General features: G+C 48.7%; 1 protein-coding gene across 5 annotated transcripts in view; it reads right to left on the bottom strand.

The window, feature by feature from the left end:
* The window catches only part of LOC122558236 (meckelin-like), a 143,106-nt gene that overhangs the window by 43,501 nt on the left and 80,391 nt on the right, over positions 1–19,214 (bottom strand). For all 5 annotated transcript variants that reach the window (XM_087995724.1, XM_087995723.1, XM_087995722.1 and 2 more), the window contains 3 exons: positions 17,100–17,198; positions 15,525–15,620; positions 7,643–7,742 (listed from right to left, as the gene is read on the bottom strand). In XM_087995724.1, the coding sequence (XP_087851850.1) occupies positions 7,643–7,742; positions 15,525–15,620; positions 17,100–17,198 (295 nt within the window). The remainder of the gene's footprint in view (positions 1–7,642; positions 7,743–15,524; positions 15,621–17,099; positions 17,199–19,214) is intronic.

Below are 19,214 nucleotides of genomic sequence, written 5' to 3'. Positions count from 1 at the left end.
AGCTTCATCCCCTATCCCTGTGGCTCTGAGAATCTTCTCCCTTGAGCAGCTTGTTTAATACTTTTTGAAAGCCAGGAATGTATCTGCGTCCACCAGACCCTGAAGGCGGACACTCCACATCCGATCCACTCACTGCAGGACCATGTTATGACTCAGGTTATTGCTGGTTGTTACATTATTCCCAGATTGCTTCTTTCACCAAACACCTTCAATCTACACTATTTGGTTCTTGAATGTTTAACCAATGGGAACAGTTCCTCCCTATCTCATCTGTGTGGCAAGACCCAGCGTAGGGGATCACATCTCTAGGGACTGGGAGACAAGGAAGCTCTGTGCCCAGGGCAAAGGGGGAAGAGGATTCTGTGCCTGGGTCAGAACTCCTGGTTACAGAGCTTGGGTCAGAGTTCAGGATTATAGAGTGCAGGTCAGAGTTCAGGGTTATAGAGTTGAGGGATGCAGAGTTTGGAGTCAGTAGCCTGGGGCCGAGGACATAAGTTTTAAACATCTCTGTCGAACGTCTTCTCCTCTCCCAGCTTCGCCAATCCTTTCACTTCCAATGCAAACCAACCCCTCAAACTCCAGTCAGTGAAGTGATGACATTATGCAGTGTTAATCTGACAGGCTTTCGGTCAGACAGGATACATCGAATGCTAGTTTTAGATCTGACTTAATCTTACTTCCCTCACACAATAACGGTGAGTCAGCGCCCACTTCCCTCACACAGAAACGGTGAGTCAGCGCCCACCTCCCTCTCATTGTAACGGTGAGTCATCACTCACCTCCCTCTCACTGTAACAGTGAGTCAGCACCAACCTCCCTCTCACTGTAACAGTGAGTCAGCGAACACCTCCCTCTCACTGTAACGGTGAGTCAGCACCCACCTCCCTCTCAATGTAACGGTGAGTCAGCACCCACCTCGCTCACACTGTAATGGGGAGTCAGCACCCACCTCCCTCACACTGTAACGGTGAGTCAGCACCCACCTCCCTCCCACTGTAACGGTGAGTCAGCACCCACCTCCCTCTCACTGTAACGGTGAGTCAGCGCAAACCTCCCTCTCACTGTAACGGTGAGTCAGCACCCACCTCCCTCTCACTGTAATAGTGAGTCAGCGCCCATCTCCCTCTCACTGCAATGGTGAGTCAGCGTCCACCTCCCACTCACTGTAACGGTGAGTCAGCGTCCACCACCCTCTCGCTGTAATGTTGAGTCAGCACCCACCTCCCTCACACTGTAACGGTGAGTCAGCACCCACCTCCCTCACACTATAACGGTGAGTCAGCACCCACCTCCCGCACACTGTAACGGTGAGTCAGCACACACCTCCTCACACTGTAACGGTGAGTCAGCACTCACCTCCCTCAAACTGTAACGGTGAGTCAGCACCCACCTCCCTCACACTGTGATGGTGAGTCATCACCCACCTCCCTCTCACTGTAACGGTGAATCAGCACTCACCTCCCTCACACTGTAACGGTGAGTCAGCACTTATTTCCCTCTCACTGTAACGGTGAGTCAGCACTCACTTCCCTATCACTGTAAAGTGAGTGCTGACTCACCATTACTGTGAGAGGGAGTTGGGTGCTGACTCACCGTTACAGTAAGAGAGAAGTGAGTGCTGACTCACCATTACAGTGAGGTGGAGGTGGGCACTGACTCACCGTTACAATGAGAGGGAAGTGGGTGCTGACTCACCGTTACAGTGAGAGGGAAGTGGGTGCTGACTCACCGTTACAGTGAGAGGGAACTGGGTGCTGACTCACCTTTACAATGAGAGGGCGAGTGAGTCAGCACCCACCTCCCTCTCCCTGTCACGGTGAGTTAGCACACACCTCCCCCACACTGTAACGGTGAGTCAGCACCCACCTCCCTCTCACTGTAACGGTGAGTCAGCACCCACCTCCCTCTCACAGTAATGGTGAGTCAGCACTCACTTCCCTCTTACTGTAACGGTGAGTCAGCACGCAACTCCCTCTCACAGTAATGGTGAGTCAGCACTCACTTCCCTCCTACTGTAACGGTGAGTTAGCACCCAACTCCCCCTAACTGTAACGGTGAGTCAGCACCCACCTCCCTCTCATTGTAACGGTGAGTCAGCAACCACTTCCCTCTCACTGTAACGGTGAGTCAGCACCCACTTCCCTCTCATTGTAACGGTGAGTCAGTGCCCACCTCCACCTCACTGTAATGGTGAGTCAGCACCCTCCTCCCTCTCACTGTAACGGTGAGTCAGCACCCACTTCCCTCTCATTGTAACGGTGAGTCAGTGCCCACCTCCACCTCACTGTAATGGTGAGTCAGCACCCTCCTCCCTCTCACTGTAACGGTGGGTCAGCACCCACTTCCCTCTCACTGTAACGGTGAGTCAGTGCCCACCTCCACCTCACTGTAATGGTGAGTCAGCACCCACCTCCCTCTCACTGTAACGGTGAGTCAGCACCCACCTCCCTTTCACAATAATGGTGAGTCAGCACTCACTTTCCTCTGACTGTAACGGTGGGTCAGCACCCACCTCCCTCTCACTGTAACGGTGAGTCAGCACCCACCTCCCTCTCACTGTAACGGTGAGTCAGCACCCACCTCCCTCTCACGGTAATGGTGACTCAGCACTCACTTCCCTCTTACTGTAACGGTGAGTCACCACGCAACTCCCTCTCACAGTAATGGTGAGTCAGCACTCACTTCCCTCTTACTGTCACGGTGAGTCAGCACCCACCTCCCGCTCATTGTAACGGTGAGTCAGTGCCCACTTCACTCTCACTGTAATGGTGAGTAAGCACCCACTTCCCTCTCCCTGTCACGGTGAGTCAGCACCCACCGCCCTCTCACTGTAATGGTGAGTAAGCACCCACTTCCCTATCACTGTAACGGTGAGTCAGCACCCACCTCCCGCTCATTGTAACGGTGAGTCAGTGCCCACTTCACTCTCACTGTAATGGTGAGTAAGCACCCACTTCCCTCTCCCTGTAACGGTGAGTCAGCACCCACCTCCCTCACACTGTACCGGTGAGTCAGCACCCACTTCCCTCTCACTGTAACGGTGAGTCAGCACTCACCTCCCTCTCACTGTAACGGTGCGTCAGCACCCACCTCCCTCTCACTGTAACGGTGAGTCAGCACCTACCTCCCTCTCACTGTAACAGTGAGTCAGCACTCACCTCCCTCTCACTGTAACGGTGAGTCAGCACTCACCTCCCTCTCACTGTAACGGTGAGTCAGCACCTACCTCCCTCTCACTGTAACAGTGAGTCAGCACCCACTTCCCTCTTACTGTAACAGTGAGTCAGCACTCACCTCCCTCTCACTGTAACGGTGAGTAAGCACCCACTTCCCTCTCCCTGTAACGGTGAGTCAGCACCCACCTCCCTCACACTGTACCGGTGAGTCAGCACCCACTTCCCTCTCACTGTAACGGTGAGTCAGCACCCACCTCCCTCTCAATGTAATGGTGAGTCAGCACTCACTTCCGTCACACTGTTACGCTGAGTCAGCGTCCACCTCCCCTCACTGTAACGGAGAGTCTGTGCCCACCTCCCTCTCAGTGTAATGGTGAGTCAGCACCCACCTCCCTCTCACTGATATGGTGAGTCAGCACTCACTTCCCTCTCATAGTAACGGTGGTTCAGCGCCCTCCTCCCTCTCACTGTAACTGTGGGTCAGCACGCACCTCCCTCTCAATATGTAATGGTGAGTCAGCACTCACTTCCGTCACACTGTTACGGTGAGTCAGCGTCTACCTCCCACTCACTGTAACGGTGAGTCAGCACCCACCTCCCTCTCACTGTAACGGTGAGTCAGCACCCACCTCCCTCTCACTGTAACGGTGAGTCAGCACCCACCTCCCTCTCACTGTAATGGTGAGTCAGCACTCACTTCCCTATTACTGTAACGGTGGGTCAGCACCCACCTCCCTGTCACAGTAATGGTGAGTCAGCACTCACTTCCCTCTTACTGTAACGGTGAGTCAGCACCCACCTCCCTCTCACTGTAACGGTGAGTCAGCGTCCACCTCCCTCTCACTGTAACGATGAGTCAGCACCCACCTCCCTCTCACTGTAACAGTGAGTCAGCACCCACCTCCCTCTCACAGTGATGGTGAGTCAGCAACCACCTCCCTCTCACTGTAACGGTGAGTCAGCAGTCACCTCCCTCTCACTGTAAGAATGAGTCAGCGCCCACCTCCCTCTCACTGTAATGGTGAGTCAGCAGTCACCTCCCTCTCGCTGTAAGAATGAGTCAGCACCACCCTCCCTCTCACTGTAACGGTGAGTCAGCGTCCACCTCCCTCTCACTGTAACGATGAGTCAGCACCCACCTCCCTCTCACTGTAACAGTGAGTCAGCAACCACCTCCCTCTCACAGTGATGTTGAGTCAGCAACCACCTCCCTCTCACTGTAACGGTGAGTCAGCACTCACTTCCCTCTTACTGTAACGGTGAGTCAGCACCCAACTCCCTCTCACAGTAATGGTGAGTCAGCACTCACTTCCCTCTTACTGTAATGGTGAGTCAGCACCCACCTCCCTCTCATTGTGACAGTGAGTCAGCACCCACCTCCCTCACACTGTAAAGGTGAGTGAGCACCCACCTCCCTCTCACTGTAACGGTGAGTCAGCGTCCAGCTCCCTCTCACTGTAACGGTGAGTCAGCACTCACCACCTTCTCACTGTAACGGTGAGTCAGCACCCACCTTCCTCTCACAGTAATGGTGAGTCAGCACCACCCTCCCTCTCACTGTAACGGTGAGTCAGCACTCACCTCCCTCTCACTGTAACGGTGAGTCAGCACCCACCTCCCTCTCACTGTAACGGTGAGTCAGCGTCCACCTCCCTCTCACTGTAACGATGAGTCAGCACCCACCTCCCTCTCACTGTAACAGTGAGTCAGCACCCACCTCCCTCTCACAGTGATGGTGAGTCAGCAACCACCTCCCTCTCACTGTAACGGTGAGTCAGCAGTCACCTCCCTCTCACTGTAAGAATGAGTCAGCGCCCACCTCCCTCTCACTGTAATGGTGAGTCAGCAGTCACCTCCCTCTCGCTGTAAGAATGAGTCAGCACCACCCTCCCTCTCACTGTAACGGTGAGTCAGCGTCCACCTCCCTCTCACTGTAACGATGAGTCAGCACCCACCTCCCTCTCACTGTAACAGTGAGTCAGCAACCACCTCCCTCTCACAGTGATGTTGAGTCAGCAACCACCTCCCTCTCACTGTAACGGTGAGTCAGCAGTCACCTCCCTCTCACTGTAAGAATGAGTCAGCGCCCACCTCCCTCTCACTGTAACAGTGAGTCAGCAGTCACCTCCCTCTCGCTGTAAGAATGAGTCAGCACCACCCTCCCTCTCACTGTAACGGTGAGTCAGCAGTCACCTCCCTCTCGCTGTAAGAATGAGTCAGCACCACCCTCCCTCTCACTGTAACGGTGAGTCAGCAGTCACCTCCCTCTCGCTGTAAGAATGAGTCAGCACCACCCTCCCTCTCACTGTAACGGTGAGTCAGCAACCACCTCCCTCTCACTGTAACGGTGAGTCAGCAGTCACCTCCTCTCACTGTAAGAATGAGTCAGCGCCCACCTCCCTCTCACTGTAATGGTGAGTCAGCAGTCACCTCCCTCTCGCTGTAAGAATGAGTCAGCACCACACTCCCTCTCACTGTAACGGTGAGTCAGCGTCCACCTCCCTCTCACTGTAACGATGAGTCAGCACCCACCTCCCTCTCACTGTAACAGTGAGTCAGCAACCACCTCCCTCTCACTGTAACAGTGAGTCAGCAACCACCTCCCTCTCACTGTAACGGTGAGTCAGCAGTCACCTCCCTCTCGCTGTAAGAATGAGTCAGCACCACCCTCCCTCTCACTGTAACGGTGAGTTAGCAGTCACCTCCCTCTCACTGTAACAGTGAGTCAGCACCAACCTCCCTCTCACAGTAACGGTGAGTCAGCGCACACCTCCCTCGCACTGTAACGGTGAGTCAGCGTCCACCTCCCTCTCACTGTAATGGTGAGTCAGCGTCCACCTCCCTCTCACTGTAACGATGAGTCAGCACCCACCTCCCTCTCACTGTAACAGTGAGTCAGCACCCACCTCCCTCTCACAGTGATGGTGAGTCAGCAACCACCTCCCTCTCACTGTAACGGTGAGTCAGCAGTCACCTCCTCTCACTGTAAGAATGAGTCAGCGCCCACCTCCCTCTCACTGTAATGGTGAGTCAGCAGTCACCTCCCTCTCGCTGTAAGAATGAGTCAGCACCACACTCCCTCTCACTGTAACGGTGAGTCAGCGTCCACCTCCCTCTCACTGTAACGATGAGTCAGCACCCACCTCCCTCTCACTGTAACAGTGAGTCAGCAACCACCTCCCTCTCACTGTAACAGTGAGTCAGCAACCACCTCCCTCTCACTGTAACGGTGAGTCAGCAGTCACCTCCCTCTCACTGTAAGAATGAGTCAGCGCCCACCTCCCTCTCACTGTAATGGTGAGTCAGCGTCCACCTCCCTCTCGCTGTAAGAATGAGTCAGCACCACCCTCCCTCTCACTGTAACAGTGAGTCAGCAACCACCTCCCTCTCACAGTGATGTTGAGTCAGCAACCACCTCCCTCTCACTGTAACGGTGAGTCAGCAGTCACCTCCCTCTCACTGTAAGAATGAGTCAGCGCCCACCTCCCTCTCACTGTAACGGTGAGTCAGCAGTCACCTCCCTCTCGCTGTAAGAATGAGTCAGCACCACCCTCCCTCTCACTGTAACGGTGAGTCAGCACCCACCTCCCTTTCACTGTAACGGTGAGTCAGCACCCACATCCCTCTCACTGTAACGGTGAGTCAGCACCCACCTCCCTCTCACTGTAAGAATGTGTCAGCACCCACCTCCCTCTCACTGTAACGGTCAGTCAGCACTCACCTCCTTCTCAGTGTAACGTGAGTCAGCACCCATCTCCCTCTCACTGTAATGGTGAGTCAGCGCCTATTGCCCTCTCACGGTGACAGTGAGTTCGCCCACGGAATCCATGGATCAACAGAAATTATTTATCTCAAAGAAGCTTTGTGTCACTTTGGAACTCTTTGCCTCAGAAGATAGTGGAGGCAGGGTCATTGAATATTTTTACAGAGGACGTAGATAGAAGTCTGTTGTGCAAAGGAATCAAGGGATATCAGAGGTTGATGAGAATGTGGGTTTCAAACCTCAAACAGATCAGCTTTGATCTTATTAAATGGTCAAACAGGATAGAGAGGCCGTACGCTCCAAACATTTGCAATGGTGCAGTGGGTAAGTTCCCCTGCCTCTGAGCTCTGAGCTCTGGGTTCAAGACCCATTTCAGGACCTGATGGCTAAAGAAGGTGCTTTGATTAGGCAGTTTCTGAATCACTGGCTGAAGTGATTCTATCACTTGCAAATAATAGGGAGTGAGAGCAACAGAGTTTCCTCATCAGCTGTGTGACAGAAGGTCCATTGGATCCTGTATCGTTGCTGTCCATTGCTCCAGGTTAGAAGACGTTTATGAAAATGCATGTTTCCTCACTAACTCTTACTCCCTGAGTGAACTGCAACATAACCAGTCACTGCTGTATCACAGGAAACATGGGAACCAATCTGCAAATTGTCAATACTCATCACCAGAACACAGAATGACAGTGCGTTACCGTACCTGCTGGTTTTGGCAGAGGTCTGCCCTTTGGCTTTTCCCAGTCTATCAGGAAGATTGATACGGTGACCTGAACAATCAAGATGTGAATCAGCTCCAGTGCCTGAAAGATACCGGATATCTCAATGTTAGGGGAGTATGCCTTCCACAGAGACTCTCAGAGTAACAGGGACATTGTGAGCTGTTTGTATCTTGAACAATTTATCACAGAGACCTTCCTATCCTGGCCCGAGAGTCAGACAATACCCAGTAATAGATGGTGCTGTGTTCAGAAACAAATCTGTTGGTACATTTATTTTAGAGCTGAAAATGTGTTGCTGGAAAAGTGCAGCAGGTCAGGCAGCATCCAAGGAGCAGGAGAATCGACGTTTCGGGCATGAGCCCTTCTTCAGGAATGAGGAAAGTGTGCCAAGCAGGATAAAATAAAAGGTAGGGAGGAGGGATTTGGGGGAAGGGGCGTTGGAAATGCGATAGGTGGAAGGAGGTTAAGGTGAGGGTGATAGGCCGGAGTGGGAGTGGGAGCGGAGAGGTCAGGAAGAAGATTGCAGGTTAGGAAGGTGGTGCTGAGTTCGAGGGTTGGGACTGAGACAAGGTGGGGGGAGGGGAAATGAGGGAACTGGAGAAGTCTCAGTTCATCCCTCATGGTTGGAGGGTTCCTAGGCGGAAGATGAAGTGCTCTTCATCCAGCCATCGTGTTGCTATAAAGGAGTCCAAGGACCTACATGTCCTTGGTGGAGTGGGAGGGGAAGTTGAAGTGTTGATCCACGGGTGGTTGGGTTGATTGGTCCGGGTGTCCCAGAGGTGTTCTCTGAAACGCTCCGCAAGTAGGCGGCCTGTCTCCCCAATATAGAGGAGGCCACATAGGGTGCAGCGGATGCAATAGATGATGTGTGTGGAGGTGCAGGTGAATTTGTAGCGGATATGGAAGGATCCCTTGGGGCCTTGGAGGGAAGTAAGGGGGGAGGTGTGGGCGCAAGTTTTGCATTTCTTGCGGTTGCACGGGAAGGTGCCGGGAGTGGAGGTTGGGTTGGTGGGGGTGTGGACCTGACGAGGGAGTCACGGAGGGAGTGGTTTTTTCGGAACGCTGATAGGGGAGGGGAGGGAAATATATCCCTGGTGGTGGGGTCCGTTTGGAGGTGGCGGAAATGACGACGGATGATACGATGTATCTGGAGGTTGATGGGGTGGTAGGTGAGGACCAGTGGGGTTCTGTCCTGGTGGCGATTGGAGGGGCGGGGTTCAAGGGCGGAGGAGCGGGAAGTGGAGGAGATGCGGTGGAGAGCATCGCCGACCACGTCTGGGGGGAAATTGCGGTCCTTGAAGAAAGAGGCCATCTGGGTTGTTCAGTATTGGAACTGGTCCTCCTGGGAGCAGATGCGGCGGAGACGAAGGAATTGGGAATATGGGATGGCGTTTTTACAGGGGGCAGGGTGGGAGGAGGTGTAGTCTCGGTAGCTGTGGGAGTCGGTCGGTTTATAATAAATGTCCGATGTCCGTGTTGATTCGGTCGCCCGAGATAGAAATGGAGAGGTCTAGGAAGGGGAGGGAGGAGTCTGAGACTGTCCAGGTAAATTTGAGGTCGGGGTGGAAGGTGTTAGTAAAGTGGATGAACTGTTCAACCTCCTTGTGGGAGCACGAGGCAGCGCCGATACAGTCATCGATGTAGCGGAGGAAAAGGTGGGGGATGGTGCCAGTGTAGCTGCGGAAGATGGACTGTTCCACATATCCTATGAAGAGACAGGCATAGCTGGGGCCCATGCAGGTGCCCATGACTACTCTTTTGGTTTGGAGGAAGTGGGAGGATTGGAAAGAGAAGTTGTTCAGAGTGAGGACCAGTTTAGTCAGTCAAAGGAGGGTGACAGTGACATTTATTTTAAGAGGACGTTTTGGATTTCAACTTTGTTTTGTTCATTGAGGGAATGTCGAAGTCACTGGTTGGGCCAGCATTTATTGCTCATCCCTAATTGCCCTTGTGAAGGTGACAGTTAGCTGACAATCTTGAATCGCTGCAGTATATTTGGTATTGAGGCATCTTCAGAAGGGAATTGAGAAGGGAATTCCAAGATTTTGACCCAGCGGCACTGAAAGAACAGCAATATATTTCCACATCAGGATGGTGAGTGGCTTGGAGGTGAAACTGCAGGTAGTGGTACTCCCATCAATCTGCTATTCTTGTCCTTTTAGATGGAAGTGGTTTTGCTTTTGGAAGATGCTGTCTAAGAAGCCTTGGTGATTCTAAGAAGCCTTGGTGATTCTAAGAAGCCTTGGTGATTTTTTTGCAGGAAATATACACCATGATTGAGCCATGGAATATTCAAGGCTGAACCCTGAGTTTGTTCAATTGGCTCTGTCTTCAGTGTTGTAATGATTAGATTCTCTACAGTGTGGAAACAGGCCCTTCGGCCCAACCAGTCCACACCAACCCGCCGAAGAGTAACCCACCCAGACCAGTTTCCCTCTGAATAATGCACCTAACACTACGGGCAATTTAGCACGGCCAATTGGCCTGACCTGCATGTCTTTGGACTGTGGGAGGAAACCAGAGCACCCGGAGGAAACCCACGCAGACACGGGGAGAATGTGCAAACTCCACAGAGATAGTCGCCTGAGGCTGGAATCGAACCTGGGACCCTGGTGCTGTGAGGCAGCAGTGCTAACCACTGAGCCACCATGGCACCCCTGTGTTTAACAGAGAATCACTGCTCTTACACTGGTTTGGTAAGTAGCACAGATTCAATAGACTTGAACATCTCAAACAGTTTACCTAACAAAACAACTAACAACCTGCAGTTACACAACAACTCCTACGCCTATCCCTATTCGAACATGCTGCTGCTGAATTCCTCATGGCTGCTGATCATCTTGGTTCTTGATTCATTCACAGATCCAGTACTTAAAGCAGACACACAACATTCAGAATGAACATTTTCTACAAAAACCCAATCACTTTGACCATCCCAAAAATGAGACAAAGCATTCACAGAATCACAGAGGTCTTATGGCATTCAACTCGCTGTGTCTGCATCAGCTCTTTAAATGAGCATCGTTACCTCGTGTAAAATTCCTGCTTCTTCCCTGTATCTTTGCACAATATTTTTATCCAAATAATCACTCAGCGTCCTCTCAAATGCCTCAATTCACCACCACACTTCCAGGCAGTGCATTCCATACCCTTACTGCACACTCCTCATATCACCCTCACTTCGTTTGAAAATTACTTTAAACCACTAATATACTGGCAGGGAAATTTACTAGAGGATTTACTAGAGACTGGGAGGATTTAAACTACTGAGGTGGGGGTGGGACCCAGGGAGATAGTGAGGAAACAGATCAATCTGAGACTGGTACAGTTGAGAACAGGAGTCAAACAGTCAGGGCAGGCAGGGACAAGGCAGGACTAATAAATTAAACTGCATTTAGTTCAATGCAAGGGGCCTAACAGGGAAAGCAGATGAATTCAGGGCATGGTTAGGAACATGGAACTGAGATATCATAGCAATTACATAAACATGGCTCAGGGATGGGCAGAAAGATCTCTCCACCCTTCAGGCACTCTGCCTGTATTTTTGAAGGGCTTTTGCCCAAAACATCGATTTTCCTGCTCCTCAGATGCTGCCTGAACTGCTGTGCTTTTCCAGCACCACTCTAATCCAGAATCTGGTTTCCATCATCTGGAGTCATTATTTTTACCCTCAGGGATGGGCAGGACTGGCAGCTTAATATTCTAGGATACAAATGTTTCAGAAAGGATAGAAAGGGAGGCAAGAGAGGAGGGGGAGTGGCATTTTTGATAAGGGATAGCATTACAGCTGTGCTGAGGGAGGATATTCCCGGAAATACATCCAGGGAAGTTATTTGGGTGGAACTGAGAAATAAGAAAGGGATGATCACCTTATTGGGATTGTATTATAGACCCTCTAATAGTCAGAGGGAAATTGAGAAACAAACTTGGAAGGAGATCTTAGCTATCTGTAAGAGTAATAGGGTAGTTATGGTAGGGGATTTTAACTTTCCAAACATCAACTGGGACTGCCCATAGTGTTAAAGGTTTAGATGGAGAGGAATTTCTTAAGTGCGTACAAGACAATTTTCTGATTCAGTATGTGGATGTACCTACTAGAGAAGGTGCAAAACTTGACCTACTCTTGGGAAATAAGGCAGGGCAGGTGACTGAGGTGTCAGTGGGGGAGCACTTTGGGACCAGCGACCATAATTCTATTCATTTTAAAATAGTAATGGAAAAGGATAGACCAGATCTAAAAGTTGAAGTTCTAAATTGGAGAAAGGCTAATTTTGACGGTATTAGGCAAGAACTTTCGAAAGCTGATTGGAGGCAGATGTTCGCAGGTAAAGGGACAGCTGGAAAATGGGAAGCCTTCAGAAATGAGATAACAAAAGTTCCAGAGAAAGGATATTCCTGTCAGGGTGAAAGGAAAGGCTGGTAGGTATAGGGAATGCTGGAAGACTAAAGAAATTGAGGGTCTGGTTAAGAAAAAGAAGGAAGCGTATGTCAGGTAAAGACAGGATAGATCGAGTGAATCCTTAGAAGAGTATAAAGAAAGTAGGAGTATACTTAAGAGGGAAATTAGGAGGGCAAAACAGGGACATGAGATAGCTTTGGCAAATAGAATTAAGGAGAATCCAAAGGGTTTTTACAAATATATTAAGGACAAAAGGGTAACTAGGGAGAGAATAGGGCCCCTCAAAGATCAGCAAGGCGGCTTTTGTGTGGAGCCACAGAAAATGGGGGAGATACTCAATGAATATTTTGCATCAGTATTTACTGTGGAAAAGGATATGGAAGATATAGACTGTAGGGAAATAGATGGTGACATCTTGCAAAATGTCCAGATTACAGAGGAGGAAGTGCTGGATGTCTTGAAATGGTTAAAGGTGAATAAATCCCCAGGACCTGATCAGGTGTACCCGAGAACTCTGTGGGAAGCCAGAGAAGTGTTTGCTGGGCCTCTTGCTGAGATATTTGTCTCATCAATAGTCACAGGCGAGGTGCTGGAAGACTGGAGGTTGGCAAACGTGGTGCCAGTGTTTAAGAAGGGCGGTAAAGACAAGCCAGGGAACTATAGACCAGTGAGCCTGACCTCAGTGGTGGGCAAGTTGTTGGAGGGAATCCGGAGGGACAGGATGTACATGTATTTGGAAAGGGAAGGACTGATTAGGGATAGTCAACATGGCTTTGTACGTCAGAAATCATGTCTCACAAACTTGATTTGAGTTTTTTGAAGTAGTAACAAAGAAGATTGATGAGGGCAGAGCAGTAGATGTGATCTGTATGGACTTCAGTAAGGCGTTCGACAAGGTTCCCCATGGGAGACTGATTAGCAAGGTTAGATCTCATGGAATACAGGGAGAACTCGCCATTTGGATACAGAACTGGCTCAAAGGTAGAAGACAGAGGGTGGTGGTGGAGGGTTGTTTTTCAGACTGGAGGCCTGTGACCAGTGGAGTGCCACAAGAATTGGTGCTGGGTCCTCTACTTTTTGTCATTTACATAAATGATTTGGATGTGAGCATAAGAGGTACAGTTAGTAAGTTTGCAGATGACACCAAAATTGGAGGTGTAGTGGACAGCGAAGAGGGTTACCTCAGATTACAACAGGATCTGGACCAGTTGGGCCAATGGGCTGAGAAGTGGCAGATGGAGTTTAATTCAGATAAATGCGAGGTGCTGCATTTTGGGAAAGCCAATCTTAACAGAACTTATACACTTAATGGTAAGGTCCTAGAGAGTGTTGCTGAACAAAGAGACCTTGGAGTGCAGGTTCATACCTCCTTGAAAGTGGAGTCGCAGGTAGATAGGATAGTGAAGAAGGTGTTTGTTATGCTTTCCTTTATTGGTCAGAGTATTGAGTACAGGAGTTGGGAGGTCATGTTGTGGCTGTACAGGACATTGGTTAGGCCAATGTTGGAATATCGCATGCAATTCTGGTCTCCTTGCTATCAGAAAGACATTGTGAAACTTGAAAGGGTTCAGAAAAGATTTACAAGAATGTTGCCAGGGTTGGAGGATTTGAGCTACAGGGAGAGGCTGAACAGGCTGGGACTGTTTTCCCTGGAGCATCGGAGTCTGAGGGGTGACCTTATAGAGGTTCACAAAATTATGAGGGGCATGAATAGGATAAATAGATAAAAGTCTTTTCCCTGGGGTGGGAGAGTCCAGAACTAGAGGGCATAGGTTTAGGGTGAGAGGGGAAAGATATAAAAGAGACCTAAGGGGCAACGTTTTCACGCAGAGGGTGGTACGTGTATGGAATGAGCTGCCAGAGAATGTGATGAAGGCTGGTACAACTGCAAATTTAAGAGGCATTTGGATGGGTATATGAATAGGAAGGGATTGGAGGGATATGGACCGGGTGCTGGCAGGTGGGACTAGATTGGGTTGGGATATCTGGTCGGCATGGTCGGGTTGGACCGAAGGGTCTGTTTCCATGCTGTACATCTCTATGACTCACTGCCCTCTCTTTCCTGTGCGTTTTAAAAACAGAAACAGTTTCTCAATATTTACTCAATTCAGCCGACTCATGATTTTGAAAATCTTTATCAGATCTCCTTTCAGCCTTCTTCTCTTCAAGGAAACCCCAGTTCCAACTTCTCCAATCGATCTTCATAACTGCAGATTCTGCTCTCTGGAACCTCCTTTGTAAAGTGCTTCTGCACTCTCTCCAATATATTCACATCCTCCTTACAATGCAGCATCTAAAACTGCACAAAACCCCAGCTCAGGTCTGACAAGTGGCTTACACAAGTTCAATATCACTCCCTTGCTCTTGTGCTCTATGCCCCTATTTATAAAATGAGAATACTATATACTTTATTTGTCGCTGACTCCGTCTATCCTGCCACTTTGAGTCATCTGTGCACATGTCCGCCCAGGTCTCTCTGTTCCTGCCCCTTAGAATTGTGCCCTCTAATTTATATTATCTTTCAATGTTGCTCGTACCAAAATATACCAGCTCTGTCGACCCACCTATTCACCCACTGCACCAATTTGTCCATGTCCTCTGGAGTTCAACACTGTTCTCGAGTCAAAGAATCATACAGCACGGAAACAGACCTACTGGTCCATGCCGAACATAATCTCAAAGTAAACTAGTCCCACCTGCCTGCTGCTGTCCCATATCCTCCAAACCTATCCCATTCGTGTACTTATCTAAGAATCATTTAAACATTTCTCACAGTTTACAAGTCTTTCAAGTTTCATGTCATCTGCAAACTTGGAAATTATCCCCTGCATACCAAGATTTAGATCATTCATATCTATCAGTGAAAGCAAGTTTCTCAATGCATCTTACATTCTATAATTTTGATTAAATAGAGAATCCTGTAATTTCTGCATTAATATGTAAAATACATACAGATAGATATGGCATTGAGAATATGTGGACAGTAATAAGACACTCCCTCCTTCCTCACATAAGCCATAAATCATATTAAAAGATAAAATAAATGTGCTAAAATTGCATATAGAAGAATCTCAGAGGAACATATGAAATATTCACAAGCCACTCTCCCACATAATGACTCGTTATTAATCTGAAGGAATTTCATAAGACCGTAAGATATAGGAGCAGACTTAGACCATTCAGCCCATCCAGTATTCTCCTCTACGTGGTCATAGCTGATAAGTTTCTTAACCCTATTCTCCTGCCTTCCCCTCATAAGCTTTGATCCCCTTACTCGTTAAGAAGAGTAATTTTCATTAACTCCTTAAAAAGACATCTACTGAAATCAGTTTTGGAGTATTTCTTGTGGTTATGCAAATCAAGTGCAAGGACCCAAGTTAAACACTGTGTATTCCATGTTGTACTGAGGAAATCTAAGGCGACTCCCAGGAAGAAGTTCATTAGAAATGGAAGATGTTAAATACCTTCAGCCCAAAGGCACAAGCCACATAGATGATGAAGTCAGTTTCAACCTTCCCGCCAGCAGGGGGAAGTGTTACCTCAACTGTGGACTGCTGACCCTGTGGAAAGGAGTGCAAAACCAGGATGAATGCATCACGACTAAATGGTCATATTTTAAATCCTTCCCTGCACAACCAGCTCTTGAGCAATGTTTAAATCTTCCTGTGCGAGATGCATTCGGCCTGGAGTTTTAAGATTTGGCAAAGAGATGTCATTTTAACAAAGAGGTAGCCCCACCAAGCATCATTCACTTCAAATTTTATTTGCATATTCATGAGGTTTTCTGGCACAAACACAGGGCACTAAAGTTAGTAAAGTTAGTGGGTCCAATACTGTGAATGACTACAGATAATATAATGGGATAAATAAACTCTTCCAAATGGCAACTTTTCAAGATTTCTGTGTTTCTGCTCTTGTATATCTGAGATTCCATTGATGACTCTGCCTTCAGCTGGCTGAGCCCTAAACTCTGGAATTTCTTTTTTTAATTCTCTCTGTCTTCTGTAATACTCATTTAAAAAGAAACATCTTTGGCTAAAGCTGGTTACCTGTCCTTATTTCCCCTCTCGTAGTGCCTTGTGGACACGTTCCTATGCTAAAAGGCATTACATAAATGCCAACTGTTATGGCATCATCATCCTTCCTGATGGCTGATGATGTAATTAGGATTTGAGGACCTGGACATAGGGTGTGTGGAAGGATATATTTGCAGTTAGCAAGGGCTACACTACAATGGTCATCCGGCAGCAGTACAAACCGTGTGCTGCCAGAGGTTCTCTCCACTAGTTTCAACAGGTTACGGAATCGGGACTAGGCTTCCCAGTCAAAAGGCTGGGAGTTGAAGCCCAAGTCCAGAGACCCGATCTCAAAATCTAACCCGACACTCCGATGTCAACACTGAGGGAATGCTGCATCAAAAGTCTTGTTGCATGATACAGTAAGTGCTCTGCCTGCACTCTCAGTTGAATTCAAAAGATCCCATGGCATTAGTTTGAAGACAAGAAAGGGAATCCTTCCCAATGTTTTGGTTAATAAGTATTCTCCACCCAAAAGTGCTAGAAAACAAAAATATCTGTCGTTCTTGCTGTATGCAAATCAGACATAGAATCCCTACAGTGTGGAAGTAGACCATTCAGCCCCACCAGACCTAACTCCCCCCCAACCCAACCCTACCCCTGCATTCCGCATGGCTAAGCCACCTAGCCTGCACACCCCTGGTCACTGTGGGCAATTTAGCATGGCCAATCCAGCTTAACCTGCACATCTTTGGACTGTGGGAGGAAATTGGAGCACCCAGAGGAAACCCGCGCAGACACAGGGAGAAATGTACAAACTCCAAGCTGTCACAAAGTTGGCATTGAGCCCTGGTCCCTGGCACAATGAGGCAGCTGTGTGCCACCTGTGACATTATAAAACATTTCCAAAAGTTATTTGTTAGCTTTGGTTTTGAAATTGCTCAGGGGCTATATAATGTGTAGCATGCATTCCCACTGTGGAGGGATTGGGAGGTGAGATGATAATAAGCAGTTCCCCCTTACCTTGTACACAATGAGCCAGTAAACCCCTGTCCCAAACGTGACGACGAAAAAGGCGTTGGACAGAGCACCGGCAAAGTAGGCAAAGTACTTCACAATGGTCTGCATTAAAGTGCAAAGAGTTAATAAGGAACAAGACACAACATGACCATGTCAAAATCAACTGGTATGCAAGTGATGACAATGGATTTTTTTTTTCTGTGTTGATGGATGTGCATATACAGTTAAAAGGTTCAGTGTCAGGGATTGGAAGTGTAACAGGGCTCTGCCTGGGTAGATGTAGAGTTATTTCTCTCTAAAACCAAGTTGTTCTTAACAGTTCTCACTGACACGCTGGAACGCTGACCTCAGGAGATTCCTATCCGGTGAATGGCTATGATTCACTCACTTCTCCTCCACCCCCTCCCTCACATTCTCTCAGTTATAAACCGTCTGGCTGAGTCAGATTGTCAAATTAGTGCTGAACTTTAGCACCAGTATATGTCGAGACACTGTCCCTGGAGAGAAACTCATGTCTTTAGATGTAAGCAGCTGTTAAACTTCGACTGTCAGTAATGGACTAAAAGATGAACTCTTGTCATTTACAAGCAAGGCTGAAGATTTTAAGGCATTTTCTCCTAAGTGTATTGAAATAACAGATATGTGGCCAATAATTAATGTTCTTATTTGTTCACGAGACATGGGTGTCACTGACTAGCATTTATTGCACTTCCCTACTAATTGCTGTGGATCTGGAGCCACATGTAGGCCTGACCAGGTATGGGTGGCAGATTTTCTTCCTGAAAGGACATTAATGAACCAGACAAGTTTTATAATAATTGATGCTGGGTACATGGTTACTATTAGGCTGGATATTTAATTCCAGATTTTTTATTGAATTCAAATGTCACCATCTGCCACTGTAGGATTTGAGCTCAAATAACTGTATGAGAATCAAAAATCCCGACAGTGTGGAAGGCCATTCAGCCCATTGAGCTCACACCAACCCTCTGAACAGCATCCCGTCCAGAGTCGCCCCATCCCTGTAATTCCCATGGCTAATCCATCTAGCCTGCACCTCCCTGGACACTATGAACAATTTAGCATGGCCACTCCACCTAACCAGCACATCTTTGGACTGTGGGGGGGAAACCCCCGCAGACAAAGGGAGAATGTGCAAATAACACACAGACAGTCACCTGAGGCTGGAATCAAACCCAGGTCCCTGGCCCTGTGAGGCAACAGTCCTAACCACTGAGGCGCCGTGCCACCCCAAGAGCAGTTAAAAAGAGTCCAGGTAGTATTCAGTTAGAATTAGCATTGAGCAACAGAAGTGTAGGTAGAAATGGTCAAATACTCATTTGAAAAGTACAATCGGTAAGGCAGCATCTGAGGAGCAGAAAAATCGACGTTTCGGATTCTGGTGAAGAGCTTATGCTCAAAAAGTTAACTCGCCTGCTCTTCGGATGCTGCCTGACCTGCTGTGCTTTTCCGGCAGCACACTTTGATTCTGAACTCCAGCATCTGCAGTCCGCACTTTCTCCTGGTGAAATACTCAGTTGAACACAATCAATACACAACTTGTTACGTAGAAAGGCTGTACTTTCCCAAGGCACTGACCGATAGAATCAAAGCCCTTCAGCCTGAGACTTCTCGAGCAGTGTTCCCCATGAGTGTCACTCACTCATGGGGAACCTGGGATCGGTCCTTACATACAGACTGTGTCTGCATGGAAGAAGTCTTCATTCTACAAGCTTTCTGCACAGGCAGCACTCTGAGGGAGGTCATGGGTCATATCTGCACCAATGACACAAGAGAGATGAGCTATTTGCGGGAAGATTTCATGGAGCCAGGAAAGACTTTAGCGAGTCCTGGTCATCATCTCAGGATTACTCTGGTGCCACCAGCAAGTCAGTCCAGGAATAAGAGGACAGTGCAGATGAATGCTGGACAAGCGATGAATGAGGGAGGATGTTAGATTTTAGCGGCATGGGGACTGATTCTGAGGGGATGGAACCTGCACATGACAACATGACAGGACCGGATCTATAACATCATGGGGAGGTTTGCGAGTGCTGTGGCTGAGGGTTGAGGGAGAGGGATGGATAGCTGAGCTTAAATTCAGAAAGGGAGAGCAGC

The sequence above is a fragment of the Chiloscyllium plagiosum genome, unplaced genomic scaffold (assembly GCF_037043375.1).
Source record: "Chiloscyllium plagiosum isolate Xiang-an unplaced genomic scaffold, Cpla_swu_hap1 HiC_scaffold_17, whole genome shotgun sequence".
NCBI lineage: Eukaryota > Metazoa > Chordata > Chondrichthyes > Orectolobiformes > Hemiscylliidae > Chiloscyllium > Chiloscyllium plagiosum.
The sequence above is the reverse complement of the archived record's forward strand: the minus strand, read 5'-3'. Positions and strand labels throughout refer to the sequence as shown.